Here is a 25013-nt window from a genome sequence, read left to right on the forward strand (position 1 = left end):
ACAATCAGAAGACTGAACAAGGATTTCTTTGCAAACTGCTTATTATTATTTAAAAGGAGTTTTTAATTTCTTCATATTAGAGCTGAAGCTATTAAATGATGAAGGTAGCTTTGCTTTGTTTCAAAAGTGATATCTTTATTTCTGTGGCATCCAGCCATCTTGAAAGGGTTAAATCTATAATTTCTAACAATGGATTTTAACAATCTTTGGGACTCAATACAAGACAGTTATTTTAAAGACACTGCAAAGAAAAAACTGCATGTTAAAAACTCCATGAAGTCATGATAAAAGCAAAATGTCTTTTTTTGTGTCATAAAATTATTTATAATATGTAAAGTCTGGACAGTACTTTAAAAAAGAAACTATTTCATTGTTTTATGTAATGAGGACAGGAAACAGCAGCGTATACATGTTACTTTTTCAACCAGAATATAGGAAAAGGTTTGTCTTAGTTCTGTCTGAAAGCCCATCCCTGTAAATAAAAGTTACTAAATTCAAACTTCAGGAGATCTTATGAACTCTAATTCAACAAGCCTGGCCTCAGTCCTGCTTGCTATTTTATTTCTTATTCTGCCAATCCTTCCATTATCATCATGACTCTCCTAACTTCATGAAACACATATTGTCTCATTGTCTCAAATTCAAAAACAGTATAACTGTTTAAATACAAGTGTAGTATTTTAAGTACCAATAGAGATCAATTTAAAGCAGATTCTCTTTTAAGGCAGTTTAGGATTGAAAATTGAATTTTATGTTGTCTAGACAAGCCATCTTGATAATATCTTTTCCAGAATTTCCTAGATTGACTGTCTAGACCGCTCCCAATTCCCCCAGATAATTGCATAATCATCTTCCCTCTGACCCCTAAATAGTCTGGAACAGCATCTCCTCATAACACAGTTGGCATGCAATTCAAGACCACTGAGCTTCTGAGGGAGGACTTTTCTCAAAGGTTCTGAGTTTTAGAATTTCAATAAAACACTTTTTCATCAATATCCTACCATAAGGTGATTGGATGGGAAGCTTTATTTATTTATTTCAGTGGAGGAAAAGGCCTCCTCCATTTTGCTGGGTAAATGGCCGGGCTCCTGTACCTCTGCATCCTCCCATCCACTCTTAAACCAGCAATGAGTAGTTGATGAGTTGAGAAAGAGGGAAATCTGCTAAAGAACAACTTCAGAAAGAAAAAGAAAAATTTATATTTGGGGAAAATTGTAAAAATACAGAAACCATATGTGATATTTTAATTTAAATGGCCATCAAGATCATCTAAGCTTCAAAATTAAAAGTAGAGGAATTAAGCTAAGTACAAAATAACCTGGCAAGAATGAGAGCCCAGTGCAGTAACTTATAAACTCTGATGAATGAGGTACATTTAATAGCAAAGTGACAGTTATTACCATAAAAGCTGCAATGGCTTTCATCCTGTGATACACATTCATATTTAAAAAATTACAATCTGCATTTTTTAAGAACCTACTACCCATTAAGCAACGTCAAACTCTTATAACTGCATGAGGTAGAGACCATTCTTATCACCACTTTCTAGACTAGAAACAAAGACACAAAGGAAATTAGTAGCTTACTGCAGATTAAGTATCAAGTACTGAACTAAGGTTGGACAAAAGCTCTCCAGTGAAAGGCTAGAGGACATGAGTTTAATAATGAAGGGATTACAACTCCTTGAGTTTCTATAGCAAAAAAATGTCAGTGGGCCATGCCGTGGTTAGAGAATTGGGAGACAGTTGGAGATAGTAAGTTGATTTCTCACTTAAATATAAGGACACGAGGGTCATAGAGGTTTGCTTTGTTTTTACATATTATGAGACAGAATCTGAGAGGTTAAGCAATTTTCCTGGACTCCACAGACAGTAAGTTGTAGAACATGATTAGAAGCCAGAAATGACCCTAAAGCCCACCTATTTTCCACTAACCCTGTGTTTGGAGCTCAGCTCTCCGGGTCCCACTGTCCCATATAGTATGATGCCAGACAGATGTGAAAAGTCCAAGACAATATGCAGAATGTTCTCCAGAGATATCTCCAATAAACATAAAAGTGGGACCCAAGTTTTAGGGTGCCTGACTATTGAAAATAGCCTAGAAGCAGGTGAAGAAGGAAAGATTTATCCAGAAGTTGCTAAAAAGTTAATTATGCAAAATCTGCAGGACTGTATGCAAGAAATTATTCCTAATTTCATCAATAAAAAACAAGTAACTTAAGTAGAACTGCCTTTCCTTAATTTAATTTACTTAAAACTCCTGGGTATGTCATCAGGTACAGAATGCGAGCTGGTAAAGAAAAAAGGAGGAGGATGCACTGGGGGAAGAGGTTTATGAGGGCAAATGTCTAAACTCGTGAGAACTTGGGAAAGGGTTTTAATCTTCCCAGGATCATCAGGAAAGTCATAATAATCATGTTTAGTCTAGAAACCACATAGCCTCAAAGGTGTCTTCTTATACAAAGAAGGTACAACACAAAAATGTTTCGATTATTCAGTGTTTGGGTTGTAAGATCATATTTGTATCACTTTTGGATTCCATAAGAAAATATAGAGAAAAGATTTAAAGTTATAAAGAAGTGGCTAACATGTAAATTATATTTAACATTTAGGATTCCAGAAACATTCTGGGAACAAACCTTTTATCTGATGAGTAATTCTGGGTTCCAATTGGAAGAAAATCCTGTCACAAGATTTTTTCACCACATGAACACTTTTGTTTTTCATAGGATTTTGTGCCAAAAATTATAAAGGGCTTATAATTAAATGCTATTGATAAATCCAACCCATGGAATTGCTTTCAAACTAGAAACTTTTCCTTTAAATACATCCCTAATTTCAAGTTTTGCTTAAATTTACCCAACTTAATTTTCTCACTAAAACATCTTTTAGGAGCAAGAGACAAATAAACATTTTTTATCTTTTTTATCCTGACAAAATTATAGTCCAAAATATAAATATAAAGCCTAGCTAAGCAAGAACACAACTGTGAGCAATTTAGGTCAAACATATGATCAGAGCATTGAGCACATGTATGGCATCCTTTCTTAATCCCTGGGCAGAAGAAAACAACTGTGGTGGCAGACACTTCTGGCTGAGGAGGGAAATGGTGGGGAAAGCTGGCAATATACAAATGAAGGAGAAAACAGTACACATTCAGCCTGCTGACATCTGCTGCACATGCAAAATGGATTGGACTCTGTAATAGAGAGGAAAAGCAAATGCTTTCTTCCTTCCTTCTCCCTGTTTCAGTTATTGTTGAGTGATGGTCTCAATTCTTTTTGCATTCACAGATTAAAATTAATAATAACATCTGAATCCCAAGTAGGAGCTATCTAACAGCAAACTAATTTCTTCAATGAAGTGAGGAAAGTAGTAATAAAGTATTTGAAAAGGAAGGGGTCATGGACAAACACCATTTTTAAAAAGCGAACTTTACCTCAGGATGATGTCCAATTTCAATGTAGGTGCAAACTGGATGAAAAGCCCCCGTTCCACAGGCATACAAATGAGTCTGATTATAAGCCTTAAGCACCTTGATGAAATTAGCACATTCTTTCTGTAAAACAAAAGGAAAACCAGTGAGTTCTAGCAGTGAGCATGGCTGAGGTATCCTTTAGTGTGCTAGGCATGTTTGAGCAGATTTCTTTTGTGTCCTTTCACCTTAGTTTTTATAGCTTATTATTCTATTGTTTGTTCACATTACTACATGAGACACAGATGGGGTTTGCTCTCATTGTTACATGAAACAAAGAAGTTCTTATTTTGGGGGGTAAAAAATAATATTCCCTTTAATGTTTTTATTAAAACTATAATTTATTTATTAAAAAGTGGAATAAAGTTATAGATGACCAATTATAATAGGTGACTTTTCTGGAAATGAAGGAAACAGAAAATTTTTTAGTCAATTAGTTAAATCGTAATAATGATGAAAATTTATTTGCAAAAGTCAGCTTTAAATTTGGAAAAGTAAATAAAAAGTAATAAAACCTTCTACTAAACATAAATTTGAAACATCATCAGTAACTCATAATGATTGGCAACTAACTTTGAACTTTAGCAGTGCTACTTATTACTGGGCTGCCCTGGTGGCTCAGATGGTATAGAATCCAACTGCGATGCAGGAGACCCAGGTTTGATCACTGGGTTGGGAAGATCCCCTGGAGAAGGGAATGGCAACCCACTCCAGTATTCTTGCCTGGAGAATTCCATAGACAAAGAGTCGAACATGACTGAGTGACTAACATACACACACACACACACATACACACACACTGATGCTTACTAGTGAGCTTTACAGACTTAAGAAGATAAAACCACCTCCTCTTGAAAAAAGTCACTGAAACTTCAAAGATGGTTTGTGTATAAGATGAGGCAGAGAAGATATTAGAGTTTAGAAAGTCTGTAAACTGAGGGTCTTTATTAGAGTGGCTATATTTAATAAATATCTTCATGAGTACATGTACATCTTAAACCGATACATGGATACCCTTACCAATGAGTCATGGATCCTCCAGGTAAAGAACAGCTACTTTATAAGAGGGGATTATAGTCATATCTTATTATGTATAGAAGTTTAGACATTCCTTCCATTTCATTATCCAAATGTCACCTAATAAGTATGATAGAGCTATTTATATTTTTCCATATATTCTATCTGTAGACCCTATGAAAGAAAATGTGTTTCTACTAACAAATAGGAATCTTAGCCTTCTGTTCCTGTTAAGGGGAAGATTCAGGGGAAAAAAAATCAGATGAAGTATAAACTGGATAATTTTATTGCCAAATTAACCCTGAGTTGAAAAGATATACTTTTCGCAAAATATTTTTAAATAAATGAGTTGCTATCAATCCTATAAAAAGAAAACAGTGAAAAGAGAAATTCAAACTTGGTGCTCTGTGACAACCTAGAGGGGTGGGATGGGGTGGGAGGTGGGAGGTAAACTCAAGAGGTAGGGGACATAAGTATACCTATGGCTGATTCGTGTTGATATATGGCAGAAATAGCACAATATTGTAAAGCAATTATCCTCCAACTGAAAATAAATAAATTTATTTTTAAAAATCTTCAAATAAATGCTATGGTCTATTAACCATATAAAATCTTAAAATTAAATACATATAAGTAGAAAATATGAATTTGTCATGGGACATACATTATTTTTAAATACCCAACTGAATATTAATAATTGCACTGACATTTTATGGTTTCATAACATAAAATTCTCACCACTACTATTTAATACAGTTTTGGAAGTTTTGGCCACAACAATCAGAGAATAAAAAGAAATAAAAGGAATTCAGATTGGAAAAGAAGAAGTAAAACTCTCACTGTTTGCAGATGACATGGTCCTCTACATAGAAAACCCTAAAGACTCCACCAGAAAATTACTAGAGTTAATTAATGAATATAGTAAAGTTGCAGGATATAAAATCAACTCACAGAAGTCCCTTACATTCCTATACACTAACAATGACAAAACAGAAAGAGAAATTAAGGAAACAATTCCATTTACCATTGCAATGAAAAGAATAAAATACTGAGGAATATATCTACCTAAAGAAACAACGATTATGCTGTGAAAGTGCTGCACTCAATATGCCAGCATATTTGGAAAACTCAGCAGTGGCCACAGCACTGGAAAAAGTCAGTTATCATTCCAATCCCAAAGAAAGGCAATGCCAAAGAATGCTCAAACTACTGCACAATTGCACTCATCTCACATGCTAGTAAAGTAATGCTCAAAATTCTCCAAGCCACACTTCAGCACTATGTGAATCGTGAACTTCCAGATATTCAAGCTGGTTTTAGAAAGGCAGTGGAAGCAGAGGTCAAATTGCCAACATCCGCTGGATCATGGAAAAAGCAAGAGAGTTCCAGAAAAACATCTATTTCTGCTTTATTGACTATGCCAAAGCCTTTGACTGTGTGGATCACAATAAACTGTGGAAAATTCTTCAAGAGATGGGAATACCAGACTACCTGACCTGCCTCTTGAGAAATCTGTATGCAGGTCAGGAAGCAACAGTTAGAACTGGACATGGAACAACAGACTGGTTCCAAATAGGAAAAGGAGTACGTCAAGGCTATATATTGTCACCCTGTTTATTTAACTTATATGCAGAGTACATCATGAGAAACGCTGGGCTGGAAGAAGCACAAGCTGGAATCAAGATTGCTGGGAGAAATGTCAATAACCTCAGAAATTCAGATGACACCACTCTTATGGCAGAAAGTGAAGAGGAACTAAAAAGCCTTTGATGAAAGTGAGAGAGGAGAGTGAAAAAGTTGGCTTAAAGCTCAACATTCAGAAAAATAAGATCATGGCATCTGGTCCCATCACTTCATGGAAATAGATGGGGAAACAGTGTCATACTTTATCTTTTTGGGCTCCAAAGTCACTGCAGATGGTGACTGCAGCCATGAAATTAAAAGATGCTTATTCCTTGGAAGGAAAGTTATGACCAACCTAGATCGCATATTGAAAAGCAGAGACATTACTTTGCCAAAAAAGGTCCGTCTAGTTAAGGCTATGGTTTTTCCAGTGGTCATGTACGGATGTTAAAGTTGGACTATGGAGAAAGCTGAGCGCCAAAGAACTGATGCTTTTGAACTGTGGTGTTGTTGGAGAAGACTCTTGAGAGTCCCTTGGACTACAAGGAGATCCAACCAGTCCATTCTAAAAGAGATCAGTCCTGCGTGTTCTTTGGAAGGACTGATGCTAAAGCTGAAACTCCAATCTTTTGGCCACCTCATGTGAAGAGTTGACTCATTGGAAAAGACTCTAATGCTGGGAGGGATTGGGGCAGGAGGAGAAGGGGACGACAGAGGATGAGATGGCTGGACGGCATCACCAACTCGATGGACATGAGTTTGAGTGAACTCTGGGGGTTGGTGAGGCACAGGGAGGCCTGGCATGCTGCAATTTATGGGGTCGCAAGGAGTCGGACACAACTGAGTGACTGAACTGAACTGAAAGAAATAAAAGACCTATATATAGAAAACTATACAACACTGGTGAAAGAAATCAAAGAGGACAAATAGACCGGAGAAATATACTGTGTTCATGGATCAGAAGAATCAATATAGTGAAAATGAGTATACTACCCAAAGCAATCTATAGATTCAGTGCAATCCCTATCAAGCTACCAAGGATATTTTTCACAGAACTAGATCAAATAATTTCACAATTTGTATGGAAATACAAAAAACCTCGAATAGCCAAAGCAATCTTGAGAAAGAAGAATGGAACTGGAGGAATCAACCTGCCTGACTTCAGGCTCTACTACAAAGCCACAGTCATCAAGACAGTATGGTACTGGCACAAAGACAGAAATATAGATCAATGGAATGAAATAGAAGGCCCAGAGATAAATCCACACACCTATGGTCACCTTATCTTCAACAAATAAGGCAAGAATATACAATGGAGAAAGGACAATCTCTTTAACAAGTGGTGCTGGGAAAACTGGTCAACCACTTGTAAAAAAATTAAACTAGAACACTTTCTAATATCATACACAAAAATAAACTCAAAATTGATTAAAGATCTAAACGTAAGACCAGAAACTATAAAACTCCTAGAGGAAGACATAGGTAAAACACTCTCCGACATAAATCACAGCAAGATCCTCTATGACCCACCTCCCAGAACATTGGAAATAAAAGCAAAAATAAACAAATGAGACCTAATTAAAATTAAAAGCTTCTGCATAACAAAGGAAACTATAAGCAAGGTGAAAAGAGAGCCTTCAGAATGGGAGAAAACAATAGCAAACAAAGCAACTGACAAAGAATTAATCTCAAAAATATACAAGCAACTCCTACAGCTCAATTCCAGGAAAATGAACAACCCAATCAAAAAATGGGCCAAAGAACTAAACAGACATTTCTCCAAAGAAGACATACAGATGGCTAACAAACATATGAAAAGATGGTTAACATCACTCATTATTAGAGAAATGCAAATCAAAACCACAATGAGGTACCATTTCACGCCAGTCAGAATGGCTGCAATCCAGAAGTCTACAAGCAATAAATGCTGGAGAGGGTGTGGAGAAAAGGGAACCCTCTTACACTGTTGGTGGGAATGCAAACTAGTACAGCCATTATGGAGAATAATGTGGAGATTCCTTAAAAAACTGGAAATAGAACTGCCATACGACCCAGCAATCCCACTGCTGGGCATACACACAGAGGAAACCAGAATTGAAAGAGACACATGTACCCCAATGTTCATCGCAGCACTGTTTATAATAGCCAGGACATGGAAGCAACCTAGACATCCGTCAGCAGATGAATGGATAAGAAAGCTGTGGTGCATATACACAATGGAGTATTACTCAGCCATTAAAAAGAATACATTTGAATCAGTTCTAATGAGGTGGATGAAACTGGAGCCTATTATGCAGAGTGAAGTAAGCCAGAAAGAAAAACACCAATACAGTATACTAATGCATATATATGCAATTTAGAAAGATGGTAATGATAACCCTGTATGCAAGACAGCAAAAGAGACACAGATGTATAGAAGAGTCTTTTGGACTCTGTGGGAGAGGGCAAGGGTGGGATGGTTTGGGAGAACGGCATTTAAACATGTACATTATCATATGTGAAATGGATAGTCAGTCCAGGTTTGATACATGATACAGGGTGCTCGGGGCTGGTGCACTGGGATGATCCAGAGGGATGGAATGGGGAGGGAGGTGGGAAGGGGGTTCAGGATGGGGAATACATGTACACCCGTGGCAGATTCATGTCAATGTATGGCAAAACCAATATAATATTATAAAGTAATTAGCTTCCAAAAAATAAATTAATTAATTAATTAAAAAAAAAAAAAGGATGCTATGGTACCCTTAGGATCCATGTGTAGTGTGGATTTGATCCCTGGGTTGGGAAGTTCCCCTGGAGAAGGGAATGGCTACCTACTCCAGTATCCTGGCCTGGAGAATTCCATGGACTACAGTCCATGGGGTAAAAAAAAAAAAAAAAAAAAAAACTTCAAATAAAAACTATGGTCTATTAACCATATAAAAATCTTAAAATTAAATACATATAAGTAGAAAATATGAATTTGTCATAGGACATACATTATCTGTTTTTAAATATCCAACTGAATATTAATAACTGCACTGAAACTTTGTGTTATTGACCATAGACTTTTTTATACACATAGTTTTGTGTTTTTGCCCATAAATGTGGAAATAAAAGCCAAATATATAACTAAAAGTGCCAATAAAGATCAAATGCAGACTATAGTGCAAGCCCTTGGCAAATGTAACAGAGAATTGGGTTGGTCCTGACACCTGTAACTTCGTAACACTCCCTTAGATCATTCTCTATAACATGTGACTCTTCAAGTGAAAGCTCAGAATGTGTTTGGACTTATGTAGTTAGTTGGAATTTATAACTGAGATGTTAGAATAATTTAAGTACATTCCCAAGTGACATTTATATTCTGTGTTTGTAACTGATGATTTTGGTTTTAACTTTAATGCCTCCATAAAATAAAGAGCAGACTAAACCTGAGCAGAATAATTGTTATTTAAATTCAAATACTTGCTTTCCATCATCACTGATTTATCCAGGATGAAATCCGAGGATGTCCTATAAACATATCATCCCAAAAGTAAGTTATACCTCTATAAGGGAAAATATGAAACTTGACTGTTAGGACTCATCACTCCTTCTTATCAAATGCTGAGCAGTTTCAGAAAGTAGCTAAAATACACGTCTGATTTGTCTCACTGTTTTGTTACTTACATCCTGAGTCTTTCCTTTGTCTGGAAAGGCATTATAAAAAGAAAATTAAGCACTGAAATCAACTAACTTTGAAACTAATTTTGCAAGTTTCTATAAAGAAAATTTTCCTAGCTTAAAGAGTATATGCATCTTATCCATGTACCACTTTGAACATGACACATCTTAGACAAAAGCTTAAATAAGCTTAGACATAACCCAACTTTCAAGGCTCTTAGCCACAAACTCCCCATTCTATAACAGTTTCTCCTCTTTGAGAAAGAGGATAGGGCATGAATTCTTGGCCAGAGGAAAGAGGCTGTGGACAGGGAAACATCTGATAAACTCATTTACAAATAAGACATTCATGAGTCTTACCCAAAGGATTTACTTGTACTCTTAAGAAAATGCAGTCATTTGAAAATGAATTATTTTCAGGAAAATGTTTTATGAAACATGTAGGTGGCCACATACTCTGATTTTACATAAAGACAGCCAACCCTGATTGTGGACTCAATATTATAGCATTCAAGATTATAAACAACCATTTCCAGCACCATATGTTGAAATTAAGAAACTGGCTGTGTACACACATATTGGTAAGCAAACGGATATTCTAATAAATAGCAGTGGCAGACCCAGATGGATGTCTTACTCATTCTAGAAAAGAACAGGGTTTTACTTTGCCCACCAGGCCTATAAAGATACACATGCAATTTTAAATACAAATCAAAGTCTTTAATCCCAGCAGTGACACATAAGGGCATTATAGAAGTTTGAGAGGAGACCCTAGATCTCCATGATAAAGAAAGGAAGGAAAATTTTATAAGTATAGATACCTGTGCATACAAGTGAAGGCTATGTCACTTTTGCAATTGTTATAAATTCTAAGGTCACAGAATCTGTGGGCTCTTATCTATTAATCAGTTAGGTAACTGATTAGCAATAATTATTGACTGAAAAATTCTCAAGGTTCTTGAGAACTATGTAACTGAGCTACCCTGAATATCCTAATTTTTTTTTTGTTCTCTGTGTGCTGTGTTGTACTGTGATAAGTTGCTTCAGTCCTGTCTGACTCTGTGCAATCCTATGGACTGAGCTTGAAAGTTCAGTTCCTCTGTCCATGGGATTCTCCAGGCAAGAATGCTGGAGCATTCTTTTGGAGCATTTCCTCCTCCAATTTTGTTGTTGTTGTTATGGTTGTTGTTCTCTATTAACTGTCAAAGAAGCACCACTATAATATGACAACTATTCTTCTACAGAGCTGCTAGAAAAAAATCACAGGACTGAAGCTGTGAAACCTGGCAAAGGGTTCTACTGAGGATGCTGATAATGGATTTTATCTGTACTACAAAGCAGCTAGACCCACCCTATTGGCCTGAGGCCTGAATGATTTACCCAGTGAACTCTCCCAGTTGGCAGAAGGCTGTATTGTACCATGCCTGGGGGCTAACTCAATATTATTTTGATGTGAAGGTTAATGCAAATAGAATGGAGAGAAATTTCTTGGATTTATATAGTGTGTTAAGACACTTGAACGGAAACAAAGAAATTGAATGAAATACTTTCAAAATTGGTTTAAATTAGTTGCAAGAAAACTCGTCAATAACAATATACAAGGAAACAGTGAATTAAAAGAACTGGACAGAGAAGAAACCAAAACTTGAAAGAGACATAGTGAAGTAAGGATTTTTCTTTAAACAGAAAACCAACACAAAAGAGTATCAATCCTGTCATTCATTTGTCTTCATTCTCCTGCTTGTTGTTGCCAAGGCTTTTGAGTGTTCCAAAACAGGATATTCATTTTATTTGGAAGCAGCCTGGACATTCCTCTAAAAAAGAAGGAAGCGTGGCAGAAAAAGGAAACACACTTCACACATTTCTGCTCTAGGGAGACAGAAGAAGAGTGTTTCTGACCTTTTCTTGAACCATGACGATTCTTAAAACTCAGAATGTAATGTACTTTTTGGCATTCAACTACTGTGCTGCTTTGCTCAGCACTGGTGGATTTACAACGTAATAAAGAGAATGTAATCAGTTCAAAATGAATTCATTTTTCAAACCTGGATCTTTTTGGAATTTAAGCTGATACACAGACAAGTTAGCAACAAGCTGGCTTCCCGAGAGTCAGGCAACCATACTGACCTCTTATTTCACTGAAATGTACTCCAGAACAAGAGTATTATAAATTGTTAACTTAGCCTCATGGTAAAAGTAAAGGCAGTCATAAACCAGTAAAGCCCAAGGCCACACCTGAGGAGCAATGATTCATCATCCTTAGTGACAAACCATTTACACTTATTTTTTTAAGAATTTCTAGTGTCTTAAGGTCAAATGTAAAGAGGAATTACACACAGAGATATTAGCCTGGAAAAATAAATTAGAAAGAAAATGTCTACCCTCAGAAAAAGATATAGAAGCCAAATGCACAGTGATTCAAAAACAAACATTACAAATATGTAGCACTGATTAGACTGTGTTAAGCAGACTTTTCCCGGACGGTTACAAAAATAAAGTCCATCCATCTGTCAAAACAACTGCTCCATGCATGAAAATTAAAACAGAATAGAGGTGTTTTTAACTAACTTCTGATAATTACACTTTCTACAAAAGAATGTAATTTACCACCAATCTCAATTACCTCCTTACATGTTCTTAAAGGATTGAGCAGTGAAATTTAACTCTAAATAAAAGAGAAGGCTGTGAACATGAACAATCTACATTTAAATATATTTAGTTTATGATTAAATCAAACAACTTATTCAGGTTCAAATATAAATCAGCTCAACATGAATGAATATAGTACAACATTGGCTCAGGTCAGTGAACATTCATTTAAAAAGCAAAAAAAAGTCTCTATCCCATCAACAATTTATGTTGAAATATTTTAATGTATAACACAGCAGCTGGGAAAGCAAAGGAAGCCCTTTCCTATCATGGTGGGTGGATACATCTCTGCATGAAAATCCATTAATAAGCTTAATTCCTGAAGTTAATCTGTTGACTTTCTTTTTCTTTGGTCAATTTATTTGGCAAGCTGGCCGAACACTAGAATCTTCATGCCAAAGCAGTAATCCATGAGATTGTTCCTGTCACTCACTCATCCCTTTCTCTATTTAAGATGTTCCATACTTACCTACCAATAATTTTCTTTTTCTTTTTTTCTTTTAATTCTATTACAGCTGTGATCAGATCATCCATAAGCATGTCTTCTTAATACCTCAGCATTCATTAAAGGATGTTAGAAACCTCTTCTTCAAAGAGGAATATCAAATAGAACTAAGACTTAACTGTGTTCTGTTTATAATATTAGCAATTGAATGCTGACTTCGTGACTTGGAATTTTTTAGCATCCACCTGATAAAATGGTGAGTAGCCTGTTCTGTCTATTTTGGGAGACATTTTTACTTTCCCTAACTAAGAAGCATCATGTATAATAAAACCAATGGACCTTTCCATTTTAATGTTTTGTTTTGTTTCAGAAAAAAATTTTGTTTTGAAGTTCTAGAAATACTGATCTAAGATTCCATAAATATTTTTATTTCAAATTACTCAAAAGCTTCAAAATTGGTCAAAAATATACGTATAGTCATTATAGACAAAGGCAGGAACAAAAGTCAGCCAATGTGATTCTCTTCTACTTAAAGGAGTTTTGAGCAATTTCACTTTGAAATGTCATGTGGACTAGAGAAGCTGATTAATACATACTTATGGCTTACATTGCATTTTACACTGTTATAGCGATCCAATTATTTACATTTGTACCACTCATTGGAGATATGATTATGGGTGGTCTATATAATATGTATTTAGCATAACCGTTTGCCATCTCATATGCAAATGAATTCACACAATGAATGTGAAACTGACTCAACTATGTTTTCCTGCCAAACCAGGAGAAATATTTAGTCAAAAACCTTACTCTGATTTCAATAATGATATTCTGTTTTTTCCAATTTTATGCAAGGTTCTTGTATACTTAGTGCTCATGCCTTAAAGGAATTAAGTCAATGATTTACACCAAGCAGGTAGAGTTACAATCCAAAGAGATTTACTGTAGATACAATTAGTTGGCATATTAATTCTAACACATATGCATTTATCATGAATTTAACACTCAAATAAAGGAGATTTGATTCTTTAATACATATGAGATGTAGCTTTAAGGAAGGAGATACAAAATGAAATTCAGACTATAAAGGAATGCTTTTTTATAATTCATATATATACCCCTTTTCTACCCTCTGTCTTATCTAATATCAAAAGTTAAAATATTCAGTTGGAGTCTTTAATATGCAAAATATTAAATGCTATTATATAATTAATAATATAAAATATTATCTTAATTTATATTCTAACAAATGGAACCTCTTTAACCATTCATAACTCTTTATCCATTTATAACATATCCATGTTTATAATAAATGGACATACATATATAGGCATATATATTATGTACATACATATATTAATTTCAGAAATTATTTCTGAATACAATTAAATGTTTTAAACTTTAGAATTTAAAATCTGCTTATATTTATTATTTAATGAAAATGGTTATTTATTCTTGAGTGTGTATTTACATTTGAAGGTATTCTTGAAGAATTTAAGAGAAACATATAGAATAAAACTAATTAACATCAAAATGATGAAAGAGAAACACCATGAAAGTAGTTACCTATACTCATCTGATGCTTTATCAGATGGGTTAGAATTAATAAAGCATCATATTCTCTGTGTGATTATAAGAGAGTTATTTGGGATTTCTGAGCTTCAGTTTCCCCAAGTCAAAATGCTATTAATAACATATCTGTGCAAAGTACATAGTACGATGTCTGTTGTTACCGTAGTTCAGTCGCTAAGTCATGTCCAACTCCATGAAACCCCAGGGACTGTAGCAAGCCAGGCTACGTATTATCCTCCACTATCTCCCGGAGTTGACTCTAACTCATCTCCATTGAGTCAGTAATGCCATCCAGCCATCTCATCCTCTGTCATCCCCATCTCTTCCTGCCTTCAATACTTCCAAGCATCAGGGTCATTTCCAGTAAGCTGAATCAATGAAAATTCAGAGTTGTTTTTTTCTTTAGGATTGACTGGTTTGATCTCCTCCCAGTCCAAGAGATTCTCAAGAATATTCTCCAGTACCACAGTTTGAAAGCATCACTTCTTCAGTGCTCAGCCTTCTTTATGGTCCAACTCACATCTGCACATGACTACCAGAAAAAAACATAGATTTAACTATACTGACCTTTGTCAGCAAACTGATGTCTCTGCTTTTGGATACACTGCCTAGGTTTGTCATAGCTCTCCTTGAAGGAGCAAGTGTCTTTTAATTTCATGGCTGCACTAATCATCTGCACTGATTTTGGAGCCCAAGAAAATAAAATCTGTCATTGATTCCACTTTTTCCCCTTCTACTTGCCATGAAGTGATGGGACTGGAGCTATGGTCATAGTTTTTCGAATGTGGATTTATAGGCCAGCTTTTTCACTTTCAGCCAGCTTTCTCCTCTTTCACTTTCATCAAGAAGCTCTTAAGTTCCTCTTTACTCTCTGCCATTAGCGTAGTATTACTGGAGCCATGAAATTAAAAGACATTTGCTCCTTGAAAGAAAAGCTATGACCAACCTAGACAGCATAGTAAAAACCAGAGACATTACTTTGCCGACAAATGTCTGGCTAGTCAAAGCTATGGTTTTTCCAGTAGTCAGGTATGGATATGAGAGTTGGATTATAAAGAAGGCTGAGCACTGAAGAATTCATGCTTTTGAACTGTGGTGTTGGAGAAGACTCTCGAGAGTCTCTTGGACTGCAAAGAGATCCAACCAGTCCATCCTAAATGAAATCAGTCCTGAATATTCATTGGAAGGACTGATGCTGAAGCTGAAACTCCAATAGTTTGGCCACCTGATGCAAAGTATTGAAAAAGACCCTGATTCTGGGAAAGATTTAAGGCAGGAGAAGGGGATGACAGAGGATGAGGTGCTTGCATGGCATCACTGACTCGATGGACATGAGTTTGAGCAAGCTCTGGGAGTTGGTGAAGGACAGGGAAGCCTGGTATGCTGTAGTCCATGGGGTTGCAAAGAGTCAGACACCACTGAGCGGCTGATCTGAACTGAACCGCTTGCATATAATTTTCCTGACAATCTTGATTCCAGCTTGTGAATCATCTAGCCTGACATTTTGCAGGATGTACACTGCATATGAATTAAATAAGCAGGGTGACAATATACAGCCTTGTTGTATTCCTTTCCAATTTGGAACTAATCCATTGTTCCATGTCCATTTCTAATTGTTTCTTGATTGGTGTACAGATTTCTCAACAGACAGTTAAGGTGGTCTAGTGGTGGTCACATCTCTTTAAGAATTTTCCACATTTTGTTGTGATCCACAAAGTCAAAGGCTTTAGCGTAGTCAACAAAGCAGAAGCAGATGTTTTCCTGGAATCCCTTTGCTTTTTCTATGATCCAATGAATGATGGTATATTGATCTCTGGTCCTATGCCTTTTCTAAATCCAGCTTGTACATCTGGAAGTTCTTAGTTCACATATTACTGAAGCTTAGCTTGAAGGATTTTGAGCATTACCTGGCTAGCATGTGAAATGCACACAATTGTGCAGGAATTTGAACATTCTTTGGCATTGCCCTTCTTTAGGACTGGAATGAAAATTGACCTTTGTCAATCCTGTGGCCACTGCTGAGTTTTCCAAATTTGCTGACACACTCAGTGCAGCACTTTAACAGCATCATCTTTTAGGATCTGAAATAGCTCAGCTGAAATTCCATTACCTCCTCTAGCTTTATTTGCAATAATGCTTCCTCAGGCCCACTTGACTTAACACTCCAGCATTTCTGGCTCTGGGTGAGTGACCACACCATCATGGTTATATGCAGGTCTTTAAGATCATTTTTTCTATAGTTCTTTTGTGTATTCTTGCCTAGCACTTATTAACTGAAGGGAAACTCATCTTATTATTAAATTAGTCAACCATCTATTTATTACTTATAATATTTTCATATAATATTTTCTGCTTAAAACTCTCAGGACATTCCACACATGGTGACATGATGCAGGCAAGAAGGCTATAATGAATTGTTCATTTCTTATAAGTAGAGTTAAAAACGATTACGACCATAGTCAGCACAAATGAAAAGTAGACTTAATAAAATTTGTTTTGAATATTAATCTGAGTCCAGTCTTGTTAAAAAGATGATGTAAGGTTATTCATTAGAATTTTCATGAAATTCCAGTTCTCCAAGAGTAAGGATGATAAATTATAAATTTATAAACATTTTATCAAAGAGGTAGATGGTATGAACCAGTGTCACAGTGAAACAGCAAATATAGCAACTGTTTGTGAATAGTTGTGGCAGAATTGTGCTGTATCTACTTAGGTAAGCCAGAACTACATTTTTTGAAAGGAAATGTTTATCTTATAACCAAATATGAGTTACATAAATGAGTTAATAAAATAAATGTATACAGAACAATCCCTAGTATATATAGTAAGCTACAATTGATGTTAGCTATCATTATTACCAGTATTCTTTGAATATAGAATTTGAACTATCAGTTTGCCTGATATTCACCTCCAAACAGAAATAAATGTACACACAATGCATGCACATGAAAATCTATGCTTATTTCTGTGGCATTTAATAAAAAGTTTTTCATTTGCTTTCATAAGCAATCAGTTGTCTGTATACCTCATCTGTCATCAAATTTCATTATGGAATCATATCTAAAACTAATAAACTGATCAGAGTCTTTCATGTGAGGTCATCTAGGGTGCCCACAAAAATTTATAATCAATAATATCAAGAATAGTAAAGGGTCTATGATTCCACTCTACTGAAAAGATAACAAGCTGCCATGGCCGTTTTACAAATGCTGACAAAAGTTATACAGCTCCTGAATCAGAGATGAAAAACTTTATTATTCACAGGCATAGCAGTAGTCAGAGTCAGCATTTCTCATGTCCGTTCCCCAAGCTCCAGTTTCCACTGTGCAGTGAGAAGAGGGCCAAGTGACGCCTGCACACGCAGTGAGGTGCATCACAGCAGAAGTCCTGGTTGAGGTAAGCTCAACATTTTATAGCAGGCATAAGCATGCTGGTCATTACATTTTGAGAAAGAGGTTATGTTCACTGTACTTGCAGATAAGCATAACTGCCCTTTGCTCTAAGAGATACAATATCTCTACTTCAAGGTTATATGAAAACTAGCCTTTTGCTTAAGAATTCCTTCATTCTTTCTATGTTCAGAAGTGTGAGAGATCCACGAAAAATGATCTCCAATTATACATCAGGGTTTTGAGACTTAGTGAAACATTATGATTTTTACAGAATTAGAAGGTAATTCTAACTATCCATTTAACGTTTTAACATACCTTGAAGTCCCTAAAATAAAATTTTAAAAATGAAGTTGATGTCAGCTTTGACCTTGGAAAAAGTAAGCGAAATTCAAGGACTAACTCGCATTTAGATTGTACAAAACTTAAGATGAATGTGTAGCTTCAAATTCTCAGTTGCATGCACTTGGCAAAAAGTGTTGTTGAGGTCCTGCAATTTGAGTCATGATAAATTTGATAGACAAGCTATAATATAGCATATGTTAAAAATGAATAACCACTAAGGACAAGAATAGAAAAATAAGTCTCTCAAGAGTTTCAAAAATTTCCCCAAATTCAGGTGCATGATACTGAACTTTGAAATGTATCCAAAAACAGTGATGTTAGGAGAATCTGTTATTTTTTTGTTCATCTCAGATGGCTGAAATTTTGGTTTCCAATGATGTTCAAAATATTTCCAATAGTCATAAGGTTGCCATTTGGTTTTACTGAAGCTTAGTACAAAGAGAGATGTTTAGTAGGATAAACAAAGAAGATTCAGAGAGCTATTGATTCGAAACAGATTCTTTTTCCAGCTTAGCATGTATTCCTTTTTCATTTGCAAAACAGGGTCAAGGAAGTTAATCCCTCAATAGAAATGTTATTGTGAATACAAAGTGGATTTTAAGCACCAGGAAAATATCTAAAATAATAGTAAAGGCGGCTAATAGAAGTGCGAATAGAGATATCTGGATTGCATTTACGTCCTTATTGAGGGTATCTGTACAGTAATATTACATATATGTATTTTTTTTTAAATTACAGCTCTCAAGTGACAATAATAGAAAAGGTTCATGAACATTTCACTCCTCTAGTGCAGATATACAATAACAGTGTAAATATTTATAACTGACAACACCAAGAAAAGAAGGTATAGTAGTATATATATATACTGCATATTCACTTCTGGAAAAAATATATTTAAATTAATGTTATTGTTAGAAATGCAATTATCAGCAGCCTACGGCACGTTTATATTTCTTCCTTCTCTGTCTATCTATGTATACATGGAGAAAGAGAGAGACTGTAACTGTCTTAGACTAGAGATTCCCTCTTAGCACAAAGTTCATTTTTTGTGAATTAGCTGCTCAAATCCCAACTACTGACTTAATATATACATTGCATTGCAAAATTGAGCTGTGAGAAACAATGGTTTGTATCTTTCCAGTTTCCCAGGAGAATGGAGAAAGGTTTCAACTTTCTATACAGTGCTACACTCACTGACACAGGAACCATGTAGGTTTAATCAAGTGGCATATCCTGATTTCCCAGCTGGTTGTGCCATGTAAACCACCTTAAACAGACTTAAGAATGACCTCCTTTCAAAATACATAAAATTAACCAGTATCTTTGTCTTGCTTTTCCTACTGTAGTCTTGCATCTGAATCTAATACTAAGAAGATAGCATTTCCTCCAGGATGGTTTGTTTAAAGCAGCTTTATTTCCAGAGGACTTTTAGAGAAAATACTAAAACCAGTGGGAAAAGGGTAAACTTAGGTTCAAGAAACCATGGAGAGCACTCAAGAAGGTGGTTAGTTTATCTTTGTATAAATGTTCAGGTCAATTCCTATTTTGGTTACAATTGTATCTTGGAATCCTAATGGCTGCAAAAATCACTCAAGCCTCCTTCATGTGGTTTCAGAATTACAAGAGGTCTTTAAAAGGAATTATTGTCCGTCAGTCATAGCTGACTATTATTTACTCAAGATAGAGCCTAGGATTTCCTTCAAACTGTCTGTGTATCACTGCACAGCTATGGCCCTGAATGAAATTTTTTTAAAAAAGAAAAAACAATGTAAGTGGCTGAGAAAATTTTGGTAAAGATACTGATGCTATTTTTTTATGCTTATCAAGGAAGAAATGCTACAATACCAATAAGTCAACTATTTGCTATTTTCTAAAATGATACTTAAGACAGAAATGAAAAAAGAATGCACCTGCATATTAAAGTCCCAAAATGATAAATGCCATGTATCTTATTTAAATAGTTATGTAATTGAGGTACATAAATGAGGTCACCTGAGAAGTAAAATTAATTTTAATAAAATTCATTCCAAATGTCCAAAATGTATTTTTAATAATAGGTCAATTAAAAACAATACTAAAGTAATGAGATAGGTTATGAGAAAAATAGTATGAAATATATTTCATTATTTAAATATACTGTAGTGATTGGTTAAGAGCTAAAGGAAAAAATACATTTTTCCTTAAACTAAAATACATGAAAATTGCTTTGTTCTCCTTTAATTAAGTGTTAAAAAAGAAAAAGAAAAATCCACAATGCCTGAACTGATTTGATGCAGAATGTAGAGGAAAAACAAAAGCATGTGCATTTTACCAGGTTATATCAATTATATGACTTAAGATTTGTATGACTAATACTGCCATACCAATAAACTTTCAAATGTTTATATCTCTCAGTGAATTCATAATTACCTATTTCTACCATAATGTATGAGACATAATTTACAAGTTTTCAGAATCCTTATTACAAAGTGTTACAAAAAAATCAGGTGCCATTAATACCCTGTATCAGACTTCACAGACACCATATGGTTTAGCTCCTTTTAATTTACTTCTATCAAGACCATAAGCATATTCAGCAAGCCTGGAAAATATAATAAAGTTGCTTGTCTTGGAGAGGAAACCGCTGAGGTCATCATTAAGGTTATTCCTTGGAACTCTGGGGATCCTGACTTTACTGCAACTGCTGATCTAACTGTATCTAGGCTAACACCAGAATCCCTCAGTGTTTGGTACTGACTGAGGAGTAGGAGTGGGAGAGGAGGGAAGAAGATGAGAGGTTAGGGGAGGGGAGATGAGGCAAGGCCAGAGGCATGAAAGATAAGGGAAAGGGACTGAGATGAATTTTGGAAACCATAGACAAAAAAGAATATCTGCTATCTTAGCAACTGAATGAGCTAATTTAATCATTGGACCAGATACGGTCAGTACTTGGGCTTAATGCTTTTTATAAAATCCAGATAATCTGTCAGTTAAGTATGGTTATTATCTTCAATTTGCAAATGTTACTGAATTCAGAGCAGTGCCACACTACAGTGATCATGATCATTAGGAAGGACCAAAACATATTTCGTTAACAATGTTTTCACTTAGAAATTGTCTAAGCAACTCTATTACATACACTATAGTTTTTCCACCTGTCATGTATGAATGTGAGAGTTGGACTGTGAAGAAGGCTGAGCGCTGAAGAATTGATGCTTTTGAACTGTGGTGTTGGAGAAGACCTTCAGAGTCCCTTGGACTGCAAGGAGATCCAAACAGCCCATCCTAAAGGAGATCTGCCCTGGGATTGCTTTGGAAGGAATGATGCTAAAGCTGAAACTCCAGTACTTTGGTCACCTCATGCGAAGAGTTGACTCACTGGAAAAGACTCTGATGCTGGGAGGGAGTGGGGGCAGGAGGAGAAGGGGACGACAGAGGATGAGATGGCTGGTTGGCATCACTGACTCGATGGACGTGAGTCTGAGTGAACTCTGGGAGTTGGTGATGGACAGGGAGGCCTGGCGTGCTGTGATTCATGGGGTCCTGAAGAGTCAGACACGACTGAGCGACTGAACTGAACTGAACCGAATAATAGTTAATATTTGTATCATGTATTACAGACTAGGTAATAATTTCATTTGTGATTGAGTCTTACAAAAATGTTATGAGTGGGTTATTATTATGTCCACACCAAGATCCCCTAGAGGAGAAACCGGCAACCCACTCCAGTATTCTTTGCCAGAAAAATCCTATGGACAGAGTCTCTGGGCAGGCTGCAGTCCGTGGGGTCACAAAATTGGACATGACTGAGTGACTGAGCACACACACAAAGACACCCTTAAAAAGACCAGAACATGTAAGATATTTCTTTCAATTTCTATTGTTCATTATCTGTGTGTTAATGCAGAAATTCAAATCCATATATGCCACACAACACCAAAAACATCAGCAGAGACACAAAATTTTTTATCTCAGCTTTGAGTAGTGTACTCAAAATGTTTCAAAATTTTTGAATGAGAACATTTTGAATGAATACTCTGAATCATTATATTTCCTGATTAAGAAAATGGTGCTAATGATAGCCATTTGGTAAATTTATTATTAAAAAACTACATATAAAATACAATTTAAATTATCATAGTGCTTGGCAAAGGAGGGATCCTCAATAATTTTAAGTGCCTATGTCTTTGCCTGTTATATTTTAATAGAAAGAGAAAAAAATGTGTTTTTAAAAGTGACAACTGTATACAGGTAAAGCCTCCATTTCTCTGCATTCTTAGTTATTATCACATTGCAATCTTTCAAATTTGTTAGTGTTAAATATAGCATTTTGATATTAATAAATATTTACTTATTCAGTCATATATTTTGCCCACACTTATGCAGTAGTATAAATAATTTTCACAAAAACCGTTAAACTCATAATTGCAAAATATGTACTGTCCCATTTAACGGATAAGATACTACAAATCCACTCCACCAGTTAAGGTGCTTGCTCAAGTAAAATTAATAAGTCAGTGGGAATCAACGTAAAATTCTTGGCTTTTTTGAAGTCTTATTTAATTTTTCAACTTACTCCTTTTCAATCACCCTAAACTATGTATTAATTTAGGATAGTATAAAGTTTGATAGAACAGAATTTTTGTCTACTTTCATGTAATCAGAAAAATGTTTATGCTTCTGAAGGTGTAATATGAGTTACAATCTTTATATTTAAAATGAATTTTTTTTTTGGAGGCAGGTAAAGTAGAAAAGGATAGCTTTATTGCTTTGCCAGGCAAAGAAGGACACAGTGCGTGCCTGTCTCAAAAAACTATGTGTCCCTAAACTTAAATTTTTAAGGATAAATTTCCCATGTTTGCTCATATGTCTTAATCATGGGCAGAAGATGCCTGTGCTCTGTGTGCCTCCATCTGCTTTCACTGGTAGCCAACACTGCTGCCATCCTTTTCTATGAACTCAGATTTCACTTCAAATCATTCTAAATACATACATCGTAGGCAGCTGCTACCAATCAATCAGATTGTCCCTTGAAAATATCTATCTACCTATCTATCTACATACATACATATATACATACATACATACAAGTTGATTTATGACTTAATGCACTTAGGATAAATTTCTTCTAAATGCTAATCCAGAGACAAAACATTTAAACTTATTTCCTTTTGTTTTGGATCCAAAAATACCTGATAAAACATAAAAAAAAATCATATTTAAAATTCTGAATTTTTTTTAAAGCATTGATTTAAATGATTATAACTGCCTTTCATGATCTGTGCAGATACATGGCTATGCTTCAAACCTGTGACTCGCTGACAAAGCTTACCTCAGGAAAAATGGCCTCTACCTATTGCTGCTAAGTCGCTTCAGTTGTGTCCGACTCTGTGTGACCCCATAGACAGCAGCCCACCAGGCTCCCCAGTCCCTGGGATTCTCCAGGCAAGAACACTGGAGTGGGTTGCCATTTTCTTCTCCAATGCATGAAAGTGAAAAGTGAAAGTGAAGTCGCTCAGCCGTGTCCAACTCTTAGCGACCCCATGGATTGTAGCCCACCAGTCTCCTCCATCCACGGGATTTTCCAGGCAAGAGTACTGGAGTGGGGTGCCATTGCCTTCTCCACCTATTAATCATTGTAGGGATTGCTTACCGTTCATTTCATCTTTTGTCCGGAGTACCAAAGACAATGTCTATTACATAGTCATTTCTCAATTCATATTTCCTTAAGGAATGAGTACATGAAATATAGGAAGTAAGGAGGAAAGGAAAGATGAAAGTTCATAGGGAGAAAGGAGAAGAGAAGCATAAGGCAGAAAGGAAAGCAGGGGAGAGAAAAGAAAGAAAAGAAATAGAATGAAATGGAAAGAAGGTGTAATTTAATCACAGTGACTCAGAAGAAGAAAAATTTCAATTATTCAAAAGGAATTAAGAAGAATTAACATCGAAAACCAATCTGTACAAATAAGTTGTTTCACTGGCTATAAGTATATATGCTAAAAAATGCATTTTGTTAATTACCTTTGCATATATAAATCATCAAAAGGAACACATTTTTGCTTTATTAGATATATTGTCAATTTTACCCACTTGCTTTGCATTAAACTTTCAATGTTTTACATAAAAATGTCAAAATATTCAAAATTATGTATCATTAATTTGTTTTGAAAGAGTGATTAAGTCCACAAAGCATGATGTTTCATATAAAAATGAGCAAAAATGACGCTAGAATAATAAATTCCTTATGCAATTACTAAAATAACTTACTAGATTGATACTTACCAGAATATCTTTTCCAGCCCACTTGCATTCATCTCTTCTGGTGTAAGATACTGGCCACACAATCTAAGGGCAGAAAAGAAACATTATTTTCTGCCAATTAAGTTTTCTAAGAGATCCAACATTACAGTCTGTTAGATCAAGTAGGGCAACTGAGACAAAGAAAGTTCCAGAAAGCATTACTGGCGAGAGACTTTGAGTGTAGACTTTAAAGTGGCATTAGATAATTAGCATGAACTTGAGTCATATACTCTCTACCTGTTAGGTTTTGCTGTATAAACAAAATTTGAGCAACACAGAAATTTATGTAGTCAATAGATCTAAACAGTGTGTGATGGAAAGAACTGTAAGATAGTTTGGGAGTGGAAGATCTTCTTGAGACCACATGAGAATCTAGTGAAGAGAGACAGAAACAGGCATAGAATGCAGCTTGCATTCTTTTCAATGAATCAGTTTTTATCATAAAATAGTGATATTGATTTTGAAATTTAAACATCAGGTGCTCTGGATCCATTTCCATAAGTCAGATCTCAGCATGACATTCTTGAATGAGCAACTGATAGGGTTAGAGAAATCCACTTTAGAAAGGAATC

General features: G+C 35.4%; 1 protein-coding gene across 1 annotated transcript in view; it reads right to left on the reverse strand.

Annotated features, from left to right (window-relative positions):
* Nucleotides 1-25013, reverse strand: part of SEMA3A (sema domain, immunoglobulin domain (Ig), short basic domain, secreted, (semaphorin) 3A) — a 251914-nt gene that overhangs the window by 151354 nt on the left and 75547 nt on the right. Inside the window, exons 3-4 of the mRNA XM_010848141.1 lie at nucleotides 24424-24486; nucleotides 3439-3558 (exon numbers count right to left, since the gene is read on the reverse strand). Coding sequence (XP_010846443.1) covers nucleotides 3439-3558; nucleotides 24424-24486 — 183 coding nt within the window. The remainder of the gene's footprint in view (nucleotides 1-3438; nucleotides 3559-24423; nucleotides 24487-25013) is intronic.

Source organism: Bison bison, unplaced genomic scaffold, assembly GCF_000754665.1.
Source record: "Bison bison bison isolate TAMUID 2011002044 unplaced genomic scaffold, Bison_UMD1.0 scf7180017864260, whole genome shotgun sequence".
NCBI lineage: Eukaryota > Metazoa > Chordata > Mammalia > Artiodactyla > Bovidae > Bison > Bison bison.